The following is an 18,503-nucleotide window of genomic DNA, read 5'->3' as shown; positions in this document are numbered from 1 at the left end:
ATAATAGATATATAGACAAATACAGTAGACAGATATATACAACGTGTAAAATCTATCACATTCTGATTTGTTTACAAGTCCACTGAATAAACATTATGCTACTTTAAAGGGTCAGTCTCACTCCACAATGAATACAGACTTTACATTTTTATTATAGGGTCTTCATGGAGAAGAACACATTTCCTTTGTCATGGCCAGCTCGACAACATTACCTGATGACCTGCTTTCACGTGCAATCAGAAGTGCTCAAAAACATCATATTGATGTGTTTCCTGGAAGGACAACATCCACAAAAGGAAACTGCTGCTATGAAGCTGTTATATTCAACATAAATGACAGAGACTGCTTTGACAATCTCAACCTACTTGTAGATGAATACAGACAAATATGGATAACTGAATTTCAACATGAAATAGAACACAACCATCCAGGCATCATTGCTCATTATGCCCCACACTTCAGACAAGAACAGTGGAACAAACTTAAGCTTTCTGGTTGCTGGAATGTGGACTTCTTTGGTGATTTGGTGCCCAATGCAATAGCTCGAGGATGTGGAAAGAATTTACTCATCTTCAACACAAGTCCTGAAGCTGCAAGTCCTATTCATGTGATTCAGCCTGAAACATTTGGTGGGGTATTGGACACAGATGTTCCTGTACTTCTTGCTTACAACGAGTCCCATTATGAAAACCTTATTCCTAAAACGAGTCAGGACCGAGAAGAAACTGTTGCCCTAATGAGAAAGTATATTGCAGGCACCTACGACTACAAGAAGGATGACATCCCAATGCTGATCTCACCAGCAAGCACAACACTCACATTCGGTTATGATCATTGTGAAGAAAGACTAAACGCAAAACATGCTCTTCTGAATCATCAACACATCTACCACAACAAATCGCATTCCATCAAAAGGAAATCATGTGAAGATGATGTTCATATGGAGAAAACAAAAAAACAAAAGACTTTAATCCAAGACAAAAACACTCTTCTGGAAAATATTTCACACAGTACAGACATAAATGAAGAAGAAAGACAGCAAACAAATCTGAAAATGTCAACGACAACACAAACTTCCAAAGACAAACACCTCAGTGACATAACAACCTCTAAACAAACGCCCCACCAGAAACGACTTCATGAACAAGACTCACTTTCAGAAGATGACCCTTTCCATTCACACAAAATGAAACAACATAAAACTGATGTTGAAGACAAAACCACTATTCTTCATGATCTTTTACAGATTGCAACTAAAAACCGAAATGAAGATCAAAAACGTCAAATTAAAAGATTGCAAACTTCACTAAGAAGAGCTAGACAGACATCAGAGCAGAAAGAACTTCTCAACAAAAAGATGGCAGAAAACAATAGACTTAGGAGGGCTGAAAGAACACATGAACATAAAAAACTTGATAACAAAAGGGAGGCTGAAAACCAGAAAATGAGGAGGTCTGCAAGAACACATGAACAGAAACAACTTGATGACAAAAAGAAGGCTGAAAACATGGAAATGAGGAGGTCTGCAAGAACACATGAACAAAAACGACTTGATAACGAAAAGATAGCAGAAAACATGGGAATGAGGAGGTCTGCAAGAACACATGAACAAAAACGACTTGATAACGAAAAGATGGCAGAAAACAACAGACTCAGGAGGGCCAAAAGAACATATGAACAGAAAGGACTTGATAACGAAAAGATGGCAGAAAACAACAGACTCAGGAGGGCCAAAAGAACACATAAACAGAAAGGACTTGATAACGAAAAGATGGCAGAAAACAACAGACTCAGGAGGGCCAAAAGAACACATAAACAGAAAGGACTTGATAACGAAAAGATGGCAGAAAACAACAGACTCAGGAGGGCCAAAAGAACACATAAACAGAAAGGACTTGATAACGAAAAGATGGCAGAAAACAACAGACTCAGGAGGGCCAAAAGAACACATAAACAGAAAGGACTTCATAACAAAAAGATGGCAGAAAAAATTGCCGTGATCAGATCTCAGCAAACACCAGAAGAGAAAGAACTCCATAACAAAAACAATGCAACACAAATGAAACAAGCCAGAATGCAGAAAGGACGTACACGACAAGAGAGGCTACAAAAGTTTAGAAGGGCTGTGAAATATGGCCCAATCTTTCCATGCTCCTGCTGTGAACAAATGATGTTTGAAAATGGAGTTACCATCATTGATGACAATATCTGCAGTAACATTGAAATAGCATGCAATGACAAAATTGACAGGTTATTTGAAAATATATTTGAAGACAAATTGGACAATCCAACATTCAGTGTCCACATTAATTCCAACACAAACTGGTATCTCTGTCACACCTGTAAGAACTATCTTACTAAAGGAAACATGCCACCTATGTCAGCTGCTAATGGTCTGAAAGTTACAGCTGTACCGAAACATCTCCAACTGGAAGAACTGGCAAACAATCTAATTGCCAAGAAGATCTTGTTTCAGAAGATATTCAGACTTCCCACTTCATTGATGCCAGCTATGAAAGACAAACTTATTAACATCCCCATAGGAGATGATGATGTGATGAACACTCTGCAAACCCTTCCCAGGACTCCATCTGAGGCTGGGATCACTACCATTGATGTCAAGCTGAAGCGCATGAAAACACTCAAGAATTATGTTCACCACACAACTATAGCTCCTCAACAGCTGTTCCAAGCAATGCAATTCTTGAAAGACTGTGAAAATCCTCACTATCAATTCTATACAGATCCCTCAACCTTCCAACACAGGTGTGAACTGGAAGATCCAACCGGTTCACAGCTGCTCTACATAAATGAAGATGCAATTGCTGATGAAATAATTGAGAACGTTATTGAAAACATTATTGATGATGCTATTGATGAAATATCCATCACTGAACAACACTTTGAGGATATCAATCAGGACAACACTGACACAGCAGACAAGAATGAAGTTCAAAATGATGAAGAAAAGGAAGAGGCAGAATACAGGGAGAACGACCCAATCAGAAAGTTCCAAATTGATTATGACCAGTCAGTCTGCACAACGGCAAGATTCCCAGAAGCATTCCATGATGAAAACAAGCAGACAGATTCCCATGTAATTACATTTGCACCCGGCGAAGGAAAAACTCCAGAAAATATCCTTCACAGTAAAGATTGGGATGCCATGGCTTTTCCAATGAAGCATCCTGATGGCAAGTTCAACTTACACTATCCAAGACAAGCCAATCTCACTGATCAGTACTACTTCATTCAAAGACTGAGAAATGTGGATTCAAGATTCAGAGATGATCCCAGTTATCTTTTTGCAGCACTCTCCTACATTGAAAAGAAACAGCTTCAGAGGAACATAAATGTTTCCTTCATGAGAGGAAAAAAGTCCAAATCAACATCAGGAGAAACTATGTACAACCTTGAGAATGCTTTCTCTGTATTTGACAGTACCTCCAACACTCCTAGCTACCACAAGAAAGGCAAAAATGAAATGATGGCAAGATTGGAAAACCTTGGTCCATTCCAGTTCTTCTTCACTGTCAGCTGTGCAGACATGCGCTGGGAAGAAAACATCACTGCAATTCTAAGAGAAAGGGGTTTGAAGATTGAATATGTATTGCAAAACATGAGCACAGATAATGATGGCATTGGAGAAGAGGAAATAACAATAGTCCATTTCAACGACGGCAAGTCTTCTCTTCCTTTACATGACTATCTGCAAACACATGAAGCTCAGTCAGTCCATGAGATTCTCAGAAAAAATGTTGTGACTGCCACAAGAAATTACAAACACAGAGTGCAGACCTACATTCGAGACATCATGCTGAATCCTCACAATCCAATGTCCGTGGAATACTACTCCACCAAGCTGGAGTTCCAAGGCAGAGGAGCCGGTCACAATCATGGAGTTCTCTGGGTGGATATGGACAAAATGGAAATGAAAATTCATGATGGAAACAACATTCATGACATTGCCAATTTGCTTACCAAGAACGAAGCTGTGGGCGTGCAGACAACAATCAAAGAAGTTCTTCACACGGTCATTGTTAAGAAGGACACAGTAGGTGAAGATCAAAAACAAACTGTGCTTCACATTCTCAAGAAACTCCACATCCACATATCCAATTTGACCTCAGATACCCTTCTCAACACTTTCAAATTTTTTGGCCTCAAGTCAGCTTTCAAAAAATTCCAAACCCGAGATGAGTTACAAGACTACGAGGAAAGAGCCGTCATCAACTTTGCCAACACATTTACTTCTGTCACCCTCAGTCCTGCTGTTGTTGGGGAAAGCGTGTCTCAAATAGTAAAAGCAGTCAACTGTCACAGACACACAAAAGCTTGCCGAAAATATAACACGACTTGCAGATTCTTCTTCCCCAAGTTCCCCGTATGGACCACTCTAATAGCTTCACCCTGCAAACTGGTTGGTGATGCATTCAAAGCAGATGCACCAAACAGAAAGAAACGTGCAGAGTTACTAGAGTCCGTGAAGGATGTATTGCTTAATGATGAAACAGTATCTGACATCCTTATGCAATTCCCCACCATCAATCCAAATGATAAACACGAATATGAAGCAAACAGAGAGAAGAGGATTAAGGAAGTCCTCAAGCTTGCTGGACTGAATGATACAAACTTTGATTTCTACCTGGAAGCTCTGAAGACCAGTAAGGGCGGCTACTGTCTCATCATGGCCAGGGATATAGATGAAATATTTGTCAATTCCTACAATCCTGAGTGGGCTGAAGTCTGGAATGGTAACACAGATCTGCAAATTACACTGGACTACCATGCAGTCATAACCTACATCTCTGACTACTACACGAAGGATGATACTGGAACAATGAAGGTTCTCATTGAAGCCTTAAAACACACACACTCCAGTACTCTAAAGGAAAAGATGGTAACACTCATGAATACCTTCATCTCACACCGACAGATGGGAGAAGCAGAAGCAGTCTATAAGATCTTCCCAGACTTCCACTTCAGAGACTCCAATGTTACTTCAGTCTTCGTTCCCACAAACCGCAGAGAAGAGAGAAGCAAGTTTCTCATCAGAGTTGACAATAATCCACAGTACACTGATATTGAAAAGGTTAATATCCCAGGAAGAGACGGAAAATATGTAGAGAGATATGACATTGTCAGCAAATATGAAAGAAGGCCAAAAGAAATGGAACACATTTGCTTGGCCCAGTTTGCCAAAATGTACAATCCGGCTTGGAAAGACCCAGGAGAAAAACGGCATCCTCAAGGAATTCCTCCATCACATGCCAATCCTAAAGACAAACTAAATTTCTTCATCACTTCCCATGAAGGAATATCTCACAAACCCCTTCCACCAACTTTCAAACTGACACTCCTACATCCAGATGAACCACCATACATGAGGAAGAGGACCAAACCTGCTATTATACGAATGCACAAGTTCAACAAAAGCAAGCATACGCAGTCATACTGGTTCTCAGAACTGCTCCTGTATATGCCATACAGACAAGAGGACGACATTGACAAGCAGCTTAGAAGAATTGACAGCATTTCTGATGAAAATGAAAGAAAGGAAAAATACACAATCCTACAGCAAGACATCATGATGGTCAAGCAACATGTCATGGAACACCTAGAAAGTGTGGAGGAAGCAAGGCTGGCGGTTGAAGAGTCTGCACGAAATCAAGACATGGAGGACATGTTAAATCCAGAAGGGGAGCAAGAAATTCTTGACTGCAATCTGCAAGGTCCTCTACCTCATCCAGAATTTGTTCACCTTGATCCTGACAATCATGCACTACCACAGGAAAATAATCAGTTGGAAAAAACATTTCGACCCATTGAAATAGAACCACAACAGATTCTGTGGTCGAAGACAAGAAACCTTGACTATTATCAGAGGAAGGTTGTTGAAAAGGGCATAAGATATGCACGAGGTCTTGTTAAGGCACTCAAAGACAAAAATCCACTACCAACAGCTCCACTGCTGATGGTAAATGGCGGGGCAGGCTGCGGAAAATCTACTGTAATCAACATCCTGAAACAATGGCTTCATCTCATTCTACACAAGGCTGGTGACAGCCCTGAATGCCCACATGTATTGGTCACTGCCCCTACTGGAACAGCAGCCTCTAGAGTCAGAGGACAAACACTCCACACAACATTTGGATTCAACTTTGGCAATCAGCACTTTCCATTGAGTGACAAGAAACGAGACAACACAAGGATTCAGCTTACAAACCTTAGGGCAGTCATTGTGGATGAAATTTCCATGGTCAAAGCAGATATGCTCTACATGCTTGACCTTCGACTTCGTGAAATCATGCTTCAACCCGACAAGATATTTGGAGGTCTTGCGATGTTCTTCTTCGGGGATCTAATGCAGCTCAAACCATGCCAAGCAAGGTACATTTTTGATGAGCCCCGGTGTGATGACTACAAACTACCCTTTCACATCCAATCTCATTGGGAACTGTTTGACATCATCACACTAGAAGAGAATCACAGGCAAGGAGATGACCATACATATGCTGATATTCTCAACAGACTCAGAGTAGGTCACCAGACCGAAGAAGATCTAGCAATTCTAGCTACCAGAATCAGACCTGAAGGCCATCGTGACACAGTTGGTGCAACATGCATTAGCTGCACTAATTCAACAGTCAACAAGCATAACAATTTGAGACTTGAAGAACTTAAAACAGAACTGCTGGAAATAGAAGCCATTAATCATCATCCTACAATTGCTGATTTTAAACCGAAAGTCAATAATGAAAAAGGAACAGTTGGAAATTCAGCATTTCTCCAAACCTTGAAGCTCAAGATAGGTGCTCAAGTAATGCTAATTCACAATCTGGACACTCTTGATGGTTTGACCAATGGCTCGAGAGGAACCCTTGTTGCAGTCATCAAAGACCAACAACAAGAGGTCATCAAACTGATGGTCAAATTCCAGGAAGAATATCAAGGGGCAAACAAGCGTACAACCCAACCAGCACTTCAGTTGCTGTACCCAGGCTGTACACCAGTACAAAAAGTTCAATTCACTTACAGCCTGTCAAACAAACAAACTCATGCATCCAACAATGCAACCGTCTATCAATTCCCACTGGTACTTTGCTATGCCGCAACATGCCATAAATTCCAAGGACAAGAAATTCCCAAACCCCAAAACGCAGCAATGTACTTAGAAACAATCTTCCAGGCAGCCATGGGATATGTCATGCTCAGCAGAGTTCCTTCATTAGAACAACTGTACTTAATCAACTCTCTACCGGAGGAAAAGCTGTTTGCAGATATAAAAGCACTACAGGAACTGAGGAGGATGGAGAGTGTGTCCATCAACATGAACCCTACAGAATGGGAAAACACAAATGAGTGGACAGTCAAAGTTGCAGCTCTCAACTGCCGTTCCCTAGTGCCCAAACTACCTGAAATTAAGGTAGACCCTGTTCTGGCTTATGTTGACATGTTATGCATCAGTGAAACATGGCTCACACACAACAACAACCAGGACCCATCTTTGCAGATTGATGGCTTTTCACTCCATCTAAACAGTACCGGACCTGGCAAGGGATTAGCCACTTATTACAGACCAGAAAAACTCCAACATCAAACAGATTTCAACGATGACACTATGCAAATCACCATGATGGTCTCAGCAGACGTTGACATAATCAGTGTCTACAAAAGCAAGGCAAATAAAGCCTTGATCCAGAATTTGGTACGCTTAATCAACCCCCTCAAAACAACTCTGATCTGCGGCGACTTCAACATATGCTTTGCTCAAAACTCCAACAATCACGTTTCCCAAACTCTTCAGCAACTAGGATTCACTCAACTCATAAAAGAAGCAACCCATTTTGAAGGAGGACACCTAGACCATGCTTACTTCCGGAATAATGACCACCTCACTGCACATGCCTCTCTGTACAGTTCATACTACACAGCCAGAGACCATGACGCTTTGCTGATAACAGTAAAGAAAACTACAGAAATACTCTAGGTATGGCTTAAAACATGTATACATTACTTCATAACACATACAGTACTAGTATTTCTTTTACTTTAAAGGATATTGCACCACTGTTGTTGACAAGGGCTAATAATGTCAAATACTGCATACTGCAGACTAATATATTATACCGTCTCATTTCAGATAAAAGGACCCCATCCTCACCCAGCCTCATACTACAATGTCACCGACACAATAATGGAAGTTTATACGTAAGTTCAACCGACAGACTGAACCAGCTGTAATTTCCAACATCCCTCCCCCATTAAATCCTTGCCTCTATTCCAATCAGATCAGCTTAACTCATGACAACGTTCCTTTTAAAATGATGCCTCCTCCTTCCATATCTCACTGTTTAAGAGACACACCACCTCCCGACACCACCCAGCAGCAGGCACCACCAGAACAGGCCCTATCTACTGGGTGCAGGCTCCGAAGCCCTCTAGGTATGGCTTACAACATACCTAAAGGCTACATTATTTCATTACACACCAGTATTTATTTTACTTTCAGGCTCTTCCACCACTGAAGTGCTAATATAATGTCAAAAACTGCAGACTGTAAAATATCATACCGTCTCATTTCAGATGAAACCACTCCCACTGAACCCCATCTCCACCCAGCCTCATACTACAACGGCACCCACACAAAAATGGAAGTTTATACGTAAGTTCAAATGTGAGACTGAACCACCTGTAATTTCTAACATCCCTCCCCTATCAACTCATTGCCTCTATTCCAATCAGATCAGCCTAACTCATCCTCCTTCCTGATCTCACCTGTGCTATCTCTTCAGGTCACCCACCACCTCCTGACATCGCCCAGCAGCAGGCACCACCAGGACAGACCCTACAGGGGGCAAGCTCCGAGGCCCTCTAGGTATGGCTTACGACATGTATACATAACTTCATAACACATACCTTTATTTCTTTTACCATTGGCACACATGTCTGTATGTCAGAAACTGAACATTTGGACTTGGTACATTTTTGCTTTTCTTTTTAAATATATTTTTGTATTTGTGTATTGTTGTTCTATTGTATTCTAACTTCTAATTCTCATATGGATCTTAACATTGATGAAATCAGGGATCTCCATATATGGGCATAAAAGGGATTCTGTTAGTTTGGTTCCCCTCACATCACAGTGATGTCAGAGAAGCAAACCCATAGACTGTAAAAAAGCGTACACGAACGGACGGACGGAGACATGATGTGCCCTTCCTCATACTAAACTGTGACCTTCGGTCGCAAAAATAATTGAATTTTACTTTAAGGATCTCTAATATAATGTCAAATACTACACACTGCCATATATCATACAGTCTCATTTCAGTTTAAACCACTCCCACTGCACCCCATCTCCACCCAGGCCTCATAATAGAACAGCACCCACATAAAAAGTAGCTTCAACTCACAGACTGCACCAGCTGTCATTTCTAACATCCTCCCCCATCAACTCATTGGCTCTGTTCCAATCACATCAGCCTAATTCACGACAACGTTCCTTTTAAAATAATTCCTCCTCCTTCCTTATCTCACCTGTGCAATCTGTTCAGGTCACCAGCCACCTCCCGACATCGCCCAGAAGCAGGCACCACCAGGACAGGCCCTATCTACTGAGGGTGGGCTCCAAAGCTCTCTGCCTTCCATCTGGCAGGGTCTGATCCAAAGCTTCTGATCCCATCCTCCAATGGGGCCCGCACCAAAGCATTATTAATCATATGTATTCCTTCATGTTTATTTCTATTCACTTGTAAACTTTTTGTAATAAATGTCATTGCATTTCTTTTGTGCGCTGAAGTCTCTTTTAAGTTGAAATATTAATGAAAGAACAATTGTTTGCCATAACTGTCTCTGTATCACACTCACCTTGCTTTTGGCCCCACTGCTACAGTATACCTGCACCATTTACTTTCAACACCTGGGTGACCTACCTTCAAGTGCCACTATTGAGCAATCTTACAATGCATGTATTTGACCCATAAGTACTGCAACCCCCGCTGCACCCACCCAGTAGTGCTGTTGCGAAGCCTCCTCGACCACCGCTCAGTTCACACGGGTGTGATTTTTTTTAACATAGTAGATGTCATTTCCTGTGTTCTGGTGAATTTTGGGAGTTTGATACAAAATCCAGGAGAAATCCAGGAGATTTGCCAATCCAGGAGACTCCCAGGAGAGGGGTTCAAAATCCAGGAGACTCCTGGGAAATCCAGGAGAGTTGACAAGCCTGTTATAGATAGATACACATGAATGATTAACCACTTGTCTTCAGCCCTATATGCATTTCGGCCATTTGAAAATAGCCAATCTACCAGCTCACAATGTGTTGTGATGCAACGCATTGTGAGCTTGTAGATCTGTTATTTTCAAACATTTTAGTTTAGAAGCCTACTTTTACTTTTGGAACTTTAAGTACGTGTTGATGCCAATACTTTTGTACTTTTATTCAAGTAACTTTTTGAACACAGGCATTTTACTTGTATTATTTTTATATTGTGGTATTTATAATTTTACTCAGGCTATTAAAGGTAAAACATTTGAGTAGACCAGTGGTCCTCAAAGTGGGGTCCAGGGACTCTCTGGGTTCCTTTTGGGAGGTCTAAATTGACCCTTAAAAGTATGTAACTCTGACAGTGTACAAATGAAACCAAATGGACCTTACGGGTCCATTTGGTTTCATTTGTATAGTATACTGTCAGAGTTAAGGGGAGACCTTGACATTTTAAAGTTTAAAGAACTGCCTCTGGAGTAGACTTATCAGCCATAGTGCTTGTAGTGCTTGTTCCCCGGAACTGCAGATGACGGACTCACGTTTCGATACGGCTTGTATTGTCTGCCGTACCTCTGAAGCAGACATGTTGGTTTATTTAATACAGCCATGGAACGTAAGGATGAATGAGCAGCATTATTAAAGCCAATCAAACCGTTAAGTTACACGCGATGTAAAGCACAAACAGATTAAATACTTGTCTTGGCAGTGCCCAAAATGGAGGGTGATATTTTGGACTCGTTAGAGCAACTTGGGTAAGCTACGAACACAGCTCGCTGTTTAGCTTTTCTAGCTGATGTTAGCCTTTTAAGCAGACTGTACCACACATGAATTCAACGAGACGAGACCTCTCCTCAAATTAACTTTTCTTAACGTTAACAAAATAGGACAATGTACTGTCTAGGGGAGGCGTGATATTTGGATATGTGACCCTGTAATCTGATCAAAATGTAATTATGTTATTAGCCTGTGTGTAATGTTTTGTTCTCAATGTGTACAGCTATGATGGCCCTCTGCTGGAGGAAGATGCGCTTGCAGGAGCTGCAGCGGGCGGACTGTCCTCCCCTGAATATGTGAAGCTGTGCTCATGGCTGGCATCCCGCTTGAACAAGCTGTGTGACCTGGAGGAGAGCATCTCTTCTGGTCCAGGTGAGAGAGCAGACCTGGAACCACTTTAACCGTTATTTATTATGAATGAACTGAAACATGCGCTGAGACTGACTCGAGCGGTCCTCAAAATGACACATTTGGGGAATTGATTACATGAAACAGGCATCTAGGCATGCAGTCTCAAATGTCTCTTTTTCTTCTTCTTTTTTCTTCAACTTTTGACTTTCCCTGTGTGTGTGTGTGTGTGTGTGTGTGTGTGTGTGTGTGTGTGTGTGTGTGTGTGTGTGTGTGTGTGTGTGTGTGTTGCCGCATCATCTCTGAGAGTGTACAAATGTAACTAATGGATAAATGCATCTCTCTCTCTATCTCTCTCTCTCTCTCTCTCTCTCTCTCTCTCTCTCTCTCTGCCCCATAGATGACATGGAAGGCCTTAAGGTTGAGATGAGTGGTTTACTGAAAGAATTGCACTGTCCTTATGAAGGGGTTGTAGCTGGGATTCTCCAGGGCAGTCTACAAAACAAGGACTATCTCAAACTCATCTGTACGTTACTAGTTATTCCATACTGTTGCAGTCACTGACTTTCAACGAGCAAATAGTCATAGTCGGTAAGGTACTCATGCATTTCATCTTTTGTTATTTTCTTCTTTCATTAAGTGTTTCTTTGCTCTGAGCTGCAAGCAGCCCAGGTAGCATACAGCAGACAAGTCTCTAAGAAACAACAAGGAAAGAGCACAGCACATCAGGACCTCCAGGCAATTTGTGAAACACTCAAGCTCCCAGAGCCAAAGGAAGAAGTTGATGCAGCATTTTTCTCTGAAGTAGAAAACAAGGTGTTTTTTCTTATTTTGTTGGGGACAAATGGTATTCATTTTTATTTTTTTCTATTAATCTGCAGCAAGCACAATATGGTTTATGCCATCTGCAAATTAAGGTCACGTAAATGTCCTAAACATAACATTGTGTACCATTTTAGATAAACACAATACTTGAAGGTCTATCAAGTAGCTACATTGCAATGCCAGTGCTGAAGACATCTCTCAGTAGTGAGCAATGGGTAAGTCAGATAAACCTTCTAACTTGTAGCCATGGCAAATTCTTCATATCCGTATGTATTTGTCTGTACAAAGTATGTGTTTATCTCACTTTGGACTTTCTATGGGTCCACAGGAGAAGCTGCAAAGCATAAACACTGTCCTGTGTACAGAGTACGAGTGCCGGCGTAGAATGCTGATCAAACGATTGGATGTCACAGTGCAGTCTTTTGGCTGGTCGGACAGAGCCAAGGCAAGTTCATCCCTGAAATGACCTATTGTTTAATGTTTTTTACAGGTGTAAAAAAACAAAACTCCTGGCTCCAGGACTGAGCAGAATCTGGGCTTGTTTGACAAAGGCTTTCCTACCACTTACTAGGGATGGGACGATATGAAAGTTTCATATCACGATTATTGTGACCAAAGAAATCGTGATTTACGATACAGTATTATCGCAATAATCAAAATCCATTATCCTGGGGCGAAACATTTGCCAAAAAATTGCCAATCTACAAGCTCACAACACATCGCAACGCGACGCGTTGTGAGCTAGGTAGATCTGCTATTTTTTGGCAAAGACATTTGATAGAGTGAAAAAAAGACTATCAAGTACCGTATATAAGTACCTTTTACCAATTATAGAAGGTTTAAGTGGTACCAGATATGCAGCTCGGCAAATAAAAAGTGAATTGATCCCAGTGCATGATGTAGGATGATATCACGATAAATTAAATCTCCACAATGCGATTATCGTGAGTGTTTTTTATCCCTACCACTTACAATACTTTCTATTATGCATCAATGAATGTATCTCTTGTATTCTGCTGCAATGCAGAACGTAATCTGACAGACGGAATAAGCTGTAGGTCTGTTTGGTTTTTATAGAGGCATTGTGCCCATTACATTTTTCAATGGTATTTATTTTGTCATGAAGTAGATATAATTTGAAACAAAAAGGAGACAGACTAATAATGTCATGACCTCCCTGTCCAATCTTTAGCTCATCATAGTAAGCTCATTAAGTAACTAGTAGCCTTGTGTAGCCAGACGAATCTGCCATCGCAAAGAAAAAATATTATAAGCGCTTATTATATTGCTTATTATAAGCACCTTTGGGCTTGTTTGTCTGTACTCTTGATTGTAAATATTTATTTATTATTTGGGGTCTTGTTCTAAAGTGTAATTGCTTATTTGGGCTTGTTAATGTTGTCAGTGGTTCCACGACATTTTCAGAAAAATCTATCTGTCCCCCCAGCCCCCATCTGAAAATATTCTGTGCCTGATTTGTGGTGTATATTTCACATTTTATTTTGAAAAATAGCCAATGTATGTTTTAAGTGCTTGTGTAGTCTATTATAGTTGCTTCTTTTGACTTGTTTTCATAAGCCTAGTTTTTTTTTCTCTCTCACCGAATCTGGCAACACTGCCACTGATGCTTTATAGATGAGTGACATGGATGTGCCATGCAAACTGCATTTCTTTTTTGCCACAAGGTAATTTTATTGTACATGCCAATTCTTTTCCTTTTGTTTTGTTAGGTGAAGGTGGACAGCATGGCAAAAGCTTACCAGCCCAAGAGACATTCTCTGAGGCCACAGCCATCTGTGGGTATGGCAGAGCTCCTATCTGCCAGGGAGGACATCTGTAATGTGGTGAAAACCAGTAGTGGTTCCTCAAGGGATGGAACTGCCTGCGCTGTCAACAAGGTACGTATTTGTTTTGATCGGAGTAGGAAGTTAACACTTGTTCAAATGCGCCATTATAGTATAGCATTATAGTATAGCACTTTAATATTTGTATTTTTATTTAACCACATTAACCCTGGTGTCCCTATTTTGAGTGTGTGTGTGTATATATACCCTACCTGTAAAAAGTTTGGACACAGCTTCTCACACACATAAAGCTGTGTCCAAACTTTTGACTGGTAGAGTATATATTATATAATAAAAACACACAATAGCCTGCGTTGTGAGGTTATAGATCTGCTATTTCCACCACATGGCATGATAAAGTATAGGTATAGAAAACTTCCCACCACCTTTTTCTTTGTCAAAGAGATGTTATCACATTAAATGCTGTGGTATTGTTTAATTCAGTAGCTTCTGCCATGGTTTTTATGTGATTTTTTTTTAGCTTATTTCCGACAGCTCCAGGAACGCAATATGTGTCTATGTAAACAGAAGCTCCCGGTCGCAGCAGTCTTTTTTTCTTTCACCCGGAAAAGAAAAAAAGATAACCGTAATCATCCGTGCTTTTGTTATGGTCTGTAGAAAATTGCTTGTTTTGACCAAGAACGTGATCTGGGTGAAGATTCTGAGATGCATATATTTTTGGTCTGGACGGAACAGGGATTTTTTGGATGGCGTAATTTCCAGATGCATCATGGGAATTGAAGTCTTGCATCACTCCCGGGTGCCGGAGAACGCAGTCTAGTGTAACGCAATAAGACAACTTAAAGCGCCATTCACACTGAGCACTATAACTATAAAGATAACTATATTGTTTTTTGTATACATCATTGTATTTCTTTTTTATAGTTGGTGTGAACAACTTGACACCAGACTTTTTAAACTATATTTTTTTATAGTTAAAGTGCTGTGTGAATGGCCCTTGAAGGAATAGTTAGCCCCCAAAATTATTATTTTTGTCCTATTGATTATTCACTCCATGGACACTTGAGTCCAATCCTTTTTTTTTTTTTTTTTCGTATTCCTAAGACAAACATTTGATTATTTACCCCCATTGATTCTGAATGGAGAGATAAATGCATTTGTGACTCCATCCGGAATCAATGGGGGTAAATTATTGTCATAAAAAATATGATCGATTTAATCGGTCATTTTGGGGGTGAAATATAATTCCTTTAAGTCGTCTCTGGCATCATATTGCACATGATTAGGATTCAACCCAAACAACCCACACTGTCATTCTGTCTGAAAGCTACTTTCATCTTGCTCTGGCCCACAGATCCTAATGGGGAGAGTACCTGACAGAGGAGGCCGTCCGTCCGAGATACAAGCCCCAGCTCCTGAGATGCCACCCTGGCAGAAAAGACAAGATGGTGGAGGTGGCTGGGGAGGACGTGGTGGAAGAGGAGGAGGAGGTGGTGGTGGTTGGAGGGGTGGCGGAGGAGGAGGAGGAGGTGGTTGGAGAGGTGGGGGTGGGGGTGGAGGATGGAACCATGGTGGACATGGGGGAAAGAGGGGGCGCTATCAGTATTGAAACCTTTTGCATTTTTTATTTTGTAAATTATTAGGCCAGACACAGTGTTGCATATGAACTGAACTCTATCTTTGGGTCTCTTCGGTAATACAAACACTAAGGCGTTTTTATTGAATCTCAAAATAAGTAAAAAGGCAAAGATGGAGTTGATGTCTGTGAAATATCTCTCCCCCTCTTTGCTGTCCAAAAGACAGCAAAGAGTAAAGTAAAGGAGTAGTTCATCCAAAATAATTTCTATCAATAATTACACACCCCACGAAGCCTTGAATTTGTGGAGATTTCTTTTTTTGTTTTTGTCGCATTTCTAAGCCAATAATTTGCTGACCTGCAAAACGTTTTAGTTCTTAAGACCTTTTGTTTAAGCCTGTGCAACATTCCATCAATTAAGCTGTTAGAGTGAGTGCTTGAAGGACTTCATGACAGACATAATATGCACAAGCTAACAACACTGAAGACAAGAGCTCAGCTTGGATAGGAGTGTGTGGAGGGCAGCGATCCAGGAGTCCCGAGTTGGTGTTGGCTAGACCAGACTCGAATCGCATAAAAACCTAATTTTAACTATTTCTGTACACTTTTTGGAAAGAATCTTCCTTCTAGTATAATCATAATACCTGATAATCATGTTTTCTTTTTGGGGGGGGGGGGAATCATGACACTTCATCTTTAAAGATGCGCAAGACCATAAAACCAGAGTAGAATTTTAGTGTGGTGTGACTGTGCCCTTAATAACACAATGAATTTGTCTTGACTGCGTGTCCGGTTATTTTCTTTTGTTAATAAAATCAACCAAATTTACACCAGAATGCAAACTTGTCATTGTTGCGACCGAAGGTCGTTGCGACCGAAGGTTGCATATACTCTGAAGAACCGTGTCGCTTGAGTGACCTTCCTTCCGTATCCTCGTGACCTTCCTCTGTGATGTCAGTGTGATGTCAGCGATTTGTGACATCACTTCCTGTACAGGGCGGCTACACGAAATGTGGATAACACTATATATGGAGATAGTCCAGTCCATCATGTCATATGGGACTACCGTCATAGAAAGTAGCCATTGTTAGGCCGGAGTCAATGGCTGTCTAAACATGGAGATGTGGATAACACTATATATGGAGATAGTCTAGTCCAATATGTCATATGGGACTACCGTCATAGACAGTAGCCATTGTTAATCCGGAGTCAATGGCTGACTGTCTGTACAGGAAGTGATGTCACATGACATACTTTTTATGCCCATATATGAGTCCTAACATGGAGATGTGGATAACACTATATATGGAGATAGTCTAGTCCAATATGTCATATGGAACTACCGTCATAGACAGTAGCCATTGTTAGGTCGGAGTCAATGGCTGTCTGTCTGACTGTCTGTACAGGAAGTGATGTCACATGACATACTTTTTATGCCCATATATGAGTCCTTCTGTACCACATCTCCATGTTTAGGCAAACTCCACACAGAAAGGCCCTATCGCCAACCCAACCTAGGGTGTGAGCGATAGGGCCTTTGTGTGGAGTTTGCATGTTCTCCCTGTGTCTCCTAGGGTTGATACCCTCACAAAAACATGAACAAACTCCCCCCAGAATGACAACAACTAGAATCGTCAGAGAAACGCTGTGGTTGGCCAGATGGTCAAGAATTGGCGCGACCTCGCCCCTTTAGGGCGAGGTTGCATGTCACCCTGAGGTCGCATTCCACCCTCAGGTGTCTTACTAGTGTTTAATTAAAGCCAAACTAGTGTTAAAATCCCAGTTGCAGTAGAGACAGACTTAAATGCCTGGCCAAAAAGAGAAACTTTAATATTGCAAGTAATGTGCCAAAGTACAGGGTTCTGACACAAGTATGGAATTTGATTTGAGTAATTTCCAGGTCTGGATAAGTATGGAAATGGAAAATGTATGGTTGCAGACAAGAAAACAGTATAGGCTATCTATAATCAGAGATGGACAGAGTACTCGAGTAAGAGTAAAGATACTCCTGTTCAAATTGTAAAAATAGCTCAGTCAAAATGTCACTCAAGTAAGAGTAAAAAAAGTACTTTCTTTTAAATGTACTTAAGTATTCAAGAGTAGGCTTGCATGCTTTTATCAATGAATTACTGTATTCTTTTCATAATTTATAGGACCTTGTGTTGGAGAAGTGACTCAACACAACCTGCACTGCATGCACTGATGTGCTTGCTTGTAGAACCGCTACATTATACAAAGCTTGTAGAAAGCTTCAAATGCATCACACATGAATGGGACAAATTTTCAATGAATCAATGTAACGGGGGCCAAGGGGACATGTTATGCTAAAGATGGCAATTATTCCTAATGTAATGATATCGTGTAGCATAGGGAACACAACTCAAAAACACAAAGAGACGTTGGCTCAGAGAGACTGGGCGATGGTGTTGTGGTCTAATCATCAGACTCTCAGCACAGAGGTACCATGTTCAAATCCAAGTCCTCCTATATTTCAATGCTGGAGTGCCATCTTTTCAAGGCTAAAATACAAAAGAACAAGTCAAAAGCACAAGAAGACACCTGCTGAGGGCCCAAAGGTGCCTTGGTGCAGTGGTTTGCAGTGCTTGTTTGGTTACCTCTGCTACAGACAGCTGGCAGGTTCAAGTCCCATAAAAGTCTGATCTTTAGCACACTACACTACACTCACTGAAGGTATTTTCTGGTGCTTTTGACTAATTATTTTGTATTTTAACCCTGAAAGGGTCCAAGGAGGCCTATACAACAACAATCTGTTGTACAGGGATGCTGACAGAACCCTCGCTAAAAACCCTAGGACAAAAATCCACTTGACAATTTGCCCTCCTGGCCCCCAAACTGTGGAATAATCTTCCTGTCGCAAACCCATAGCACTACTGTAATACTC

At 41.0% G+C, this 18,503-nt stretch overlaps 1 protein-coding gene and 1 long non-coding RNA gene across 2 annotated transcripts; both read left to right on the top strand.

Annotated features, from left to right (window-relative positions):
• The first annotated feature begins 2,000 nt into the window (after positions 1–2,000).
• LOC308305691 lies at positions 2,001–8,445 on the top strand. Its single transcript, XR_013963126.1, has 3 exons — positions 2,001–7,990; positions 8,144–8,211; positions 8,360–8,445. It is a non-coding gene; the product is annotated as an uncharacterized lncRNA (long non-coding RNA).
• A 2,411-nt stretch (positions 8,446–10,856) lies between these two features.
• On the top strand, positions 10,857–15,634 carry fam98b (family with sequence similarity 98 member B; the record flags this gene model as incomplete). Its single annotated transcript, XM_080750620.1, has 8 exons — positions 10,857–11,025; positions 11,271–11,419; positions 11,796–11,921; positions 12,036–12,211; positions 12,355–12,435; positions 12,549–12,665; positions 13,951–14,118; positions 15,380–15,634. Exons 1-8 carry the CDS (start codon positions 10,988–10,990, stop codon positions 15,632–15,634), a joined length of 1,110 nt encoding a protein of 369 aa, XP_080606746.1. The 5' UTR covers positions 10,857–10,987.
• Between the last annotated feature and the right edge of the window lie 2,869 nt (positions 15,635–18,503).

Source organism: Nannobrachium achirus (assembly GCF_963921795.1).
Source record: "Nannobrachium achirus genome assembly, chromosome: 20".
Lineage (NCBI taxonomy): Eukaryota > Metazoa > Chordata > Actinopteri > Myctophiformes > Myctophidae > Nannobrachium > Nannobrachium achirus.
Note: the sequence above shows the minus strand (reverse complement) of the source record. Positions and strands in the feature narration are given on the sequence as shown.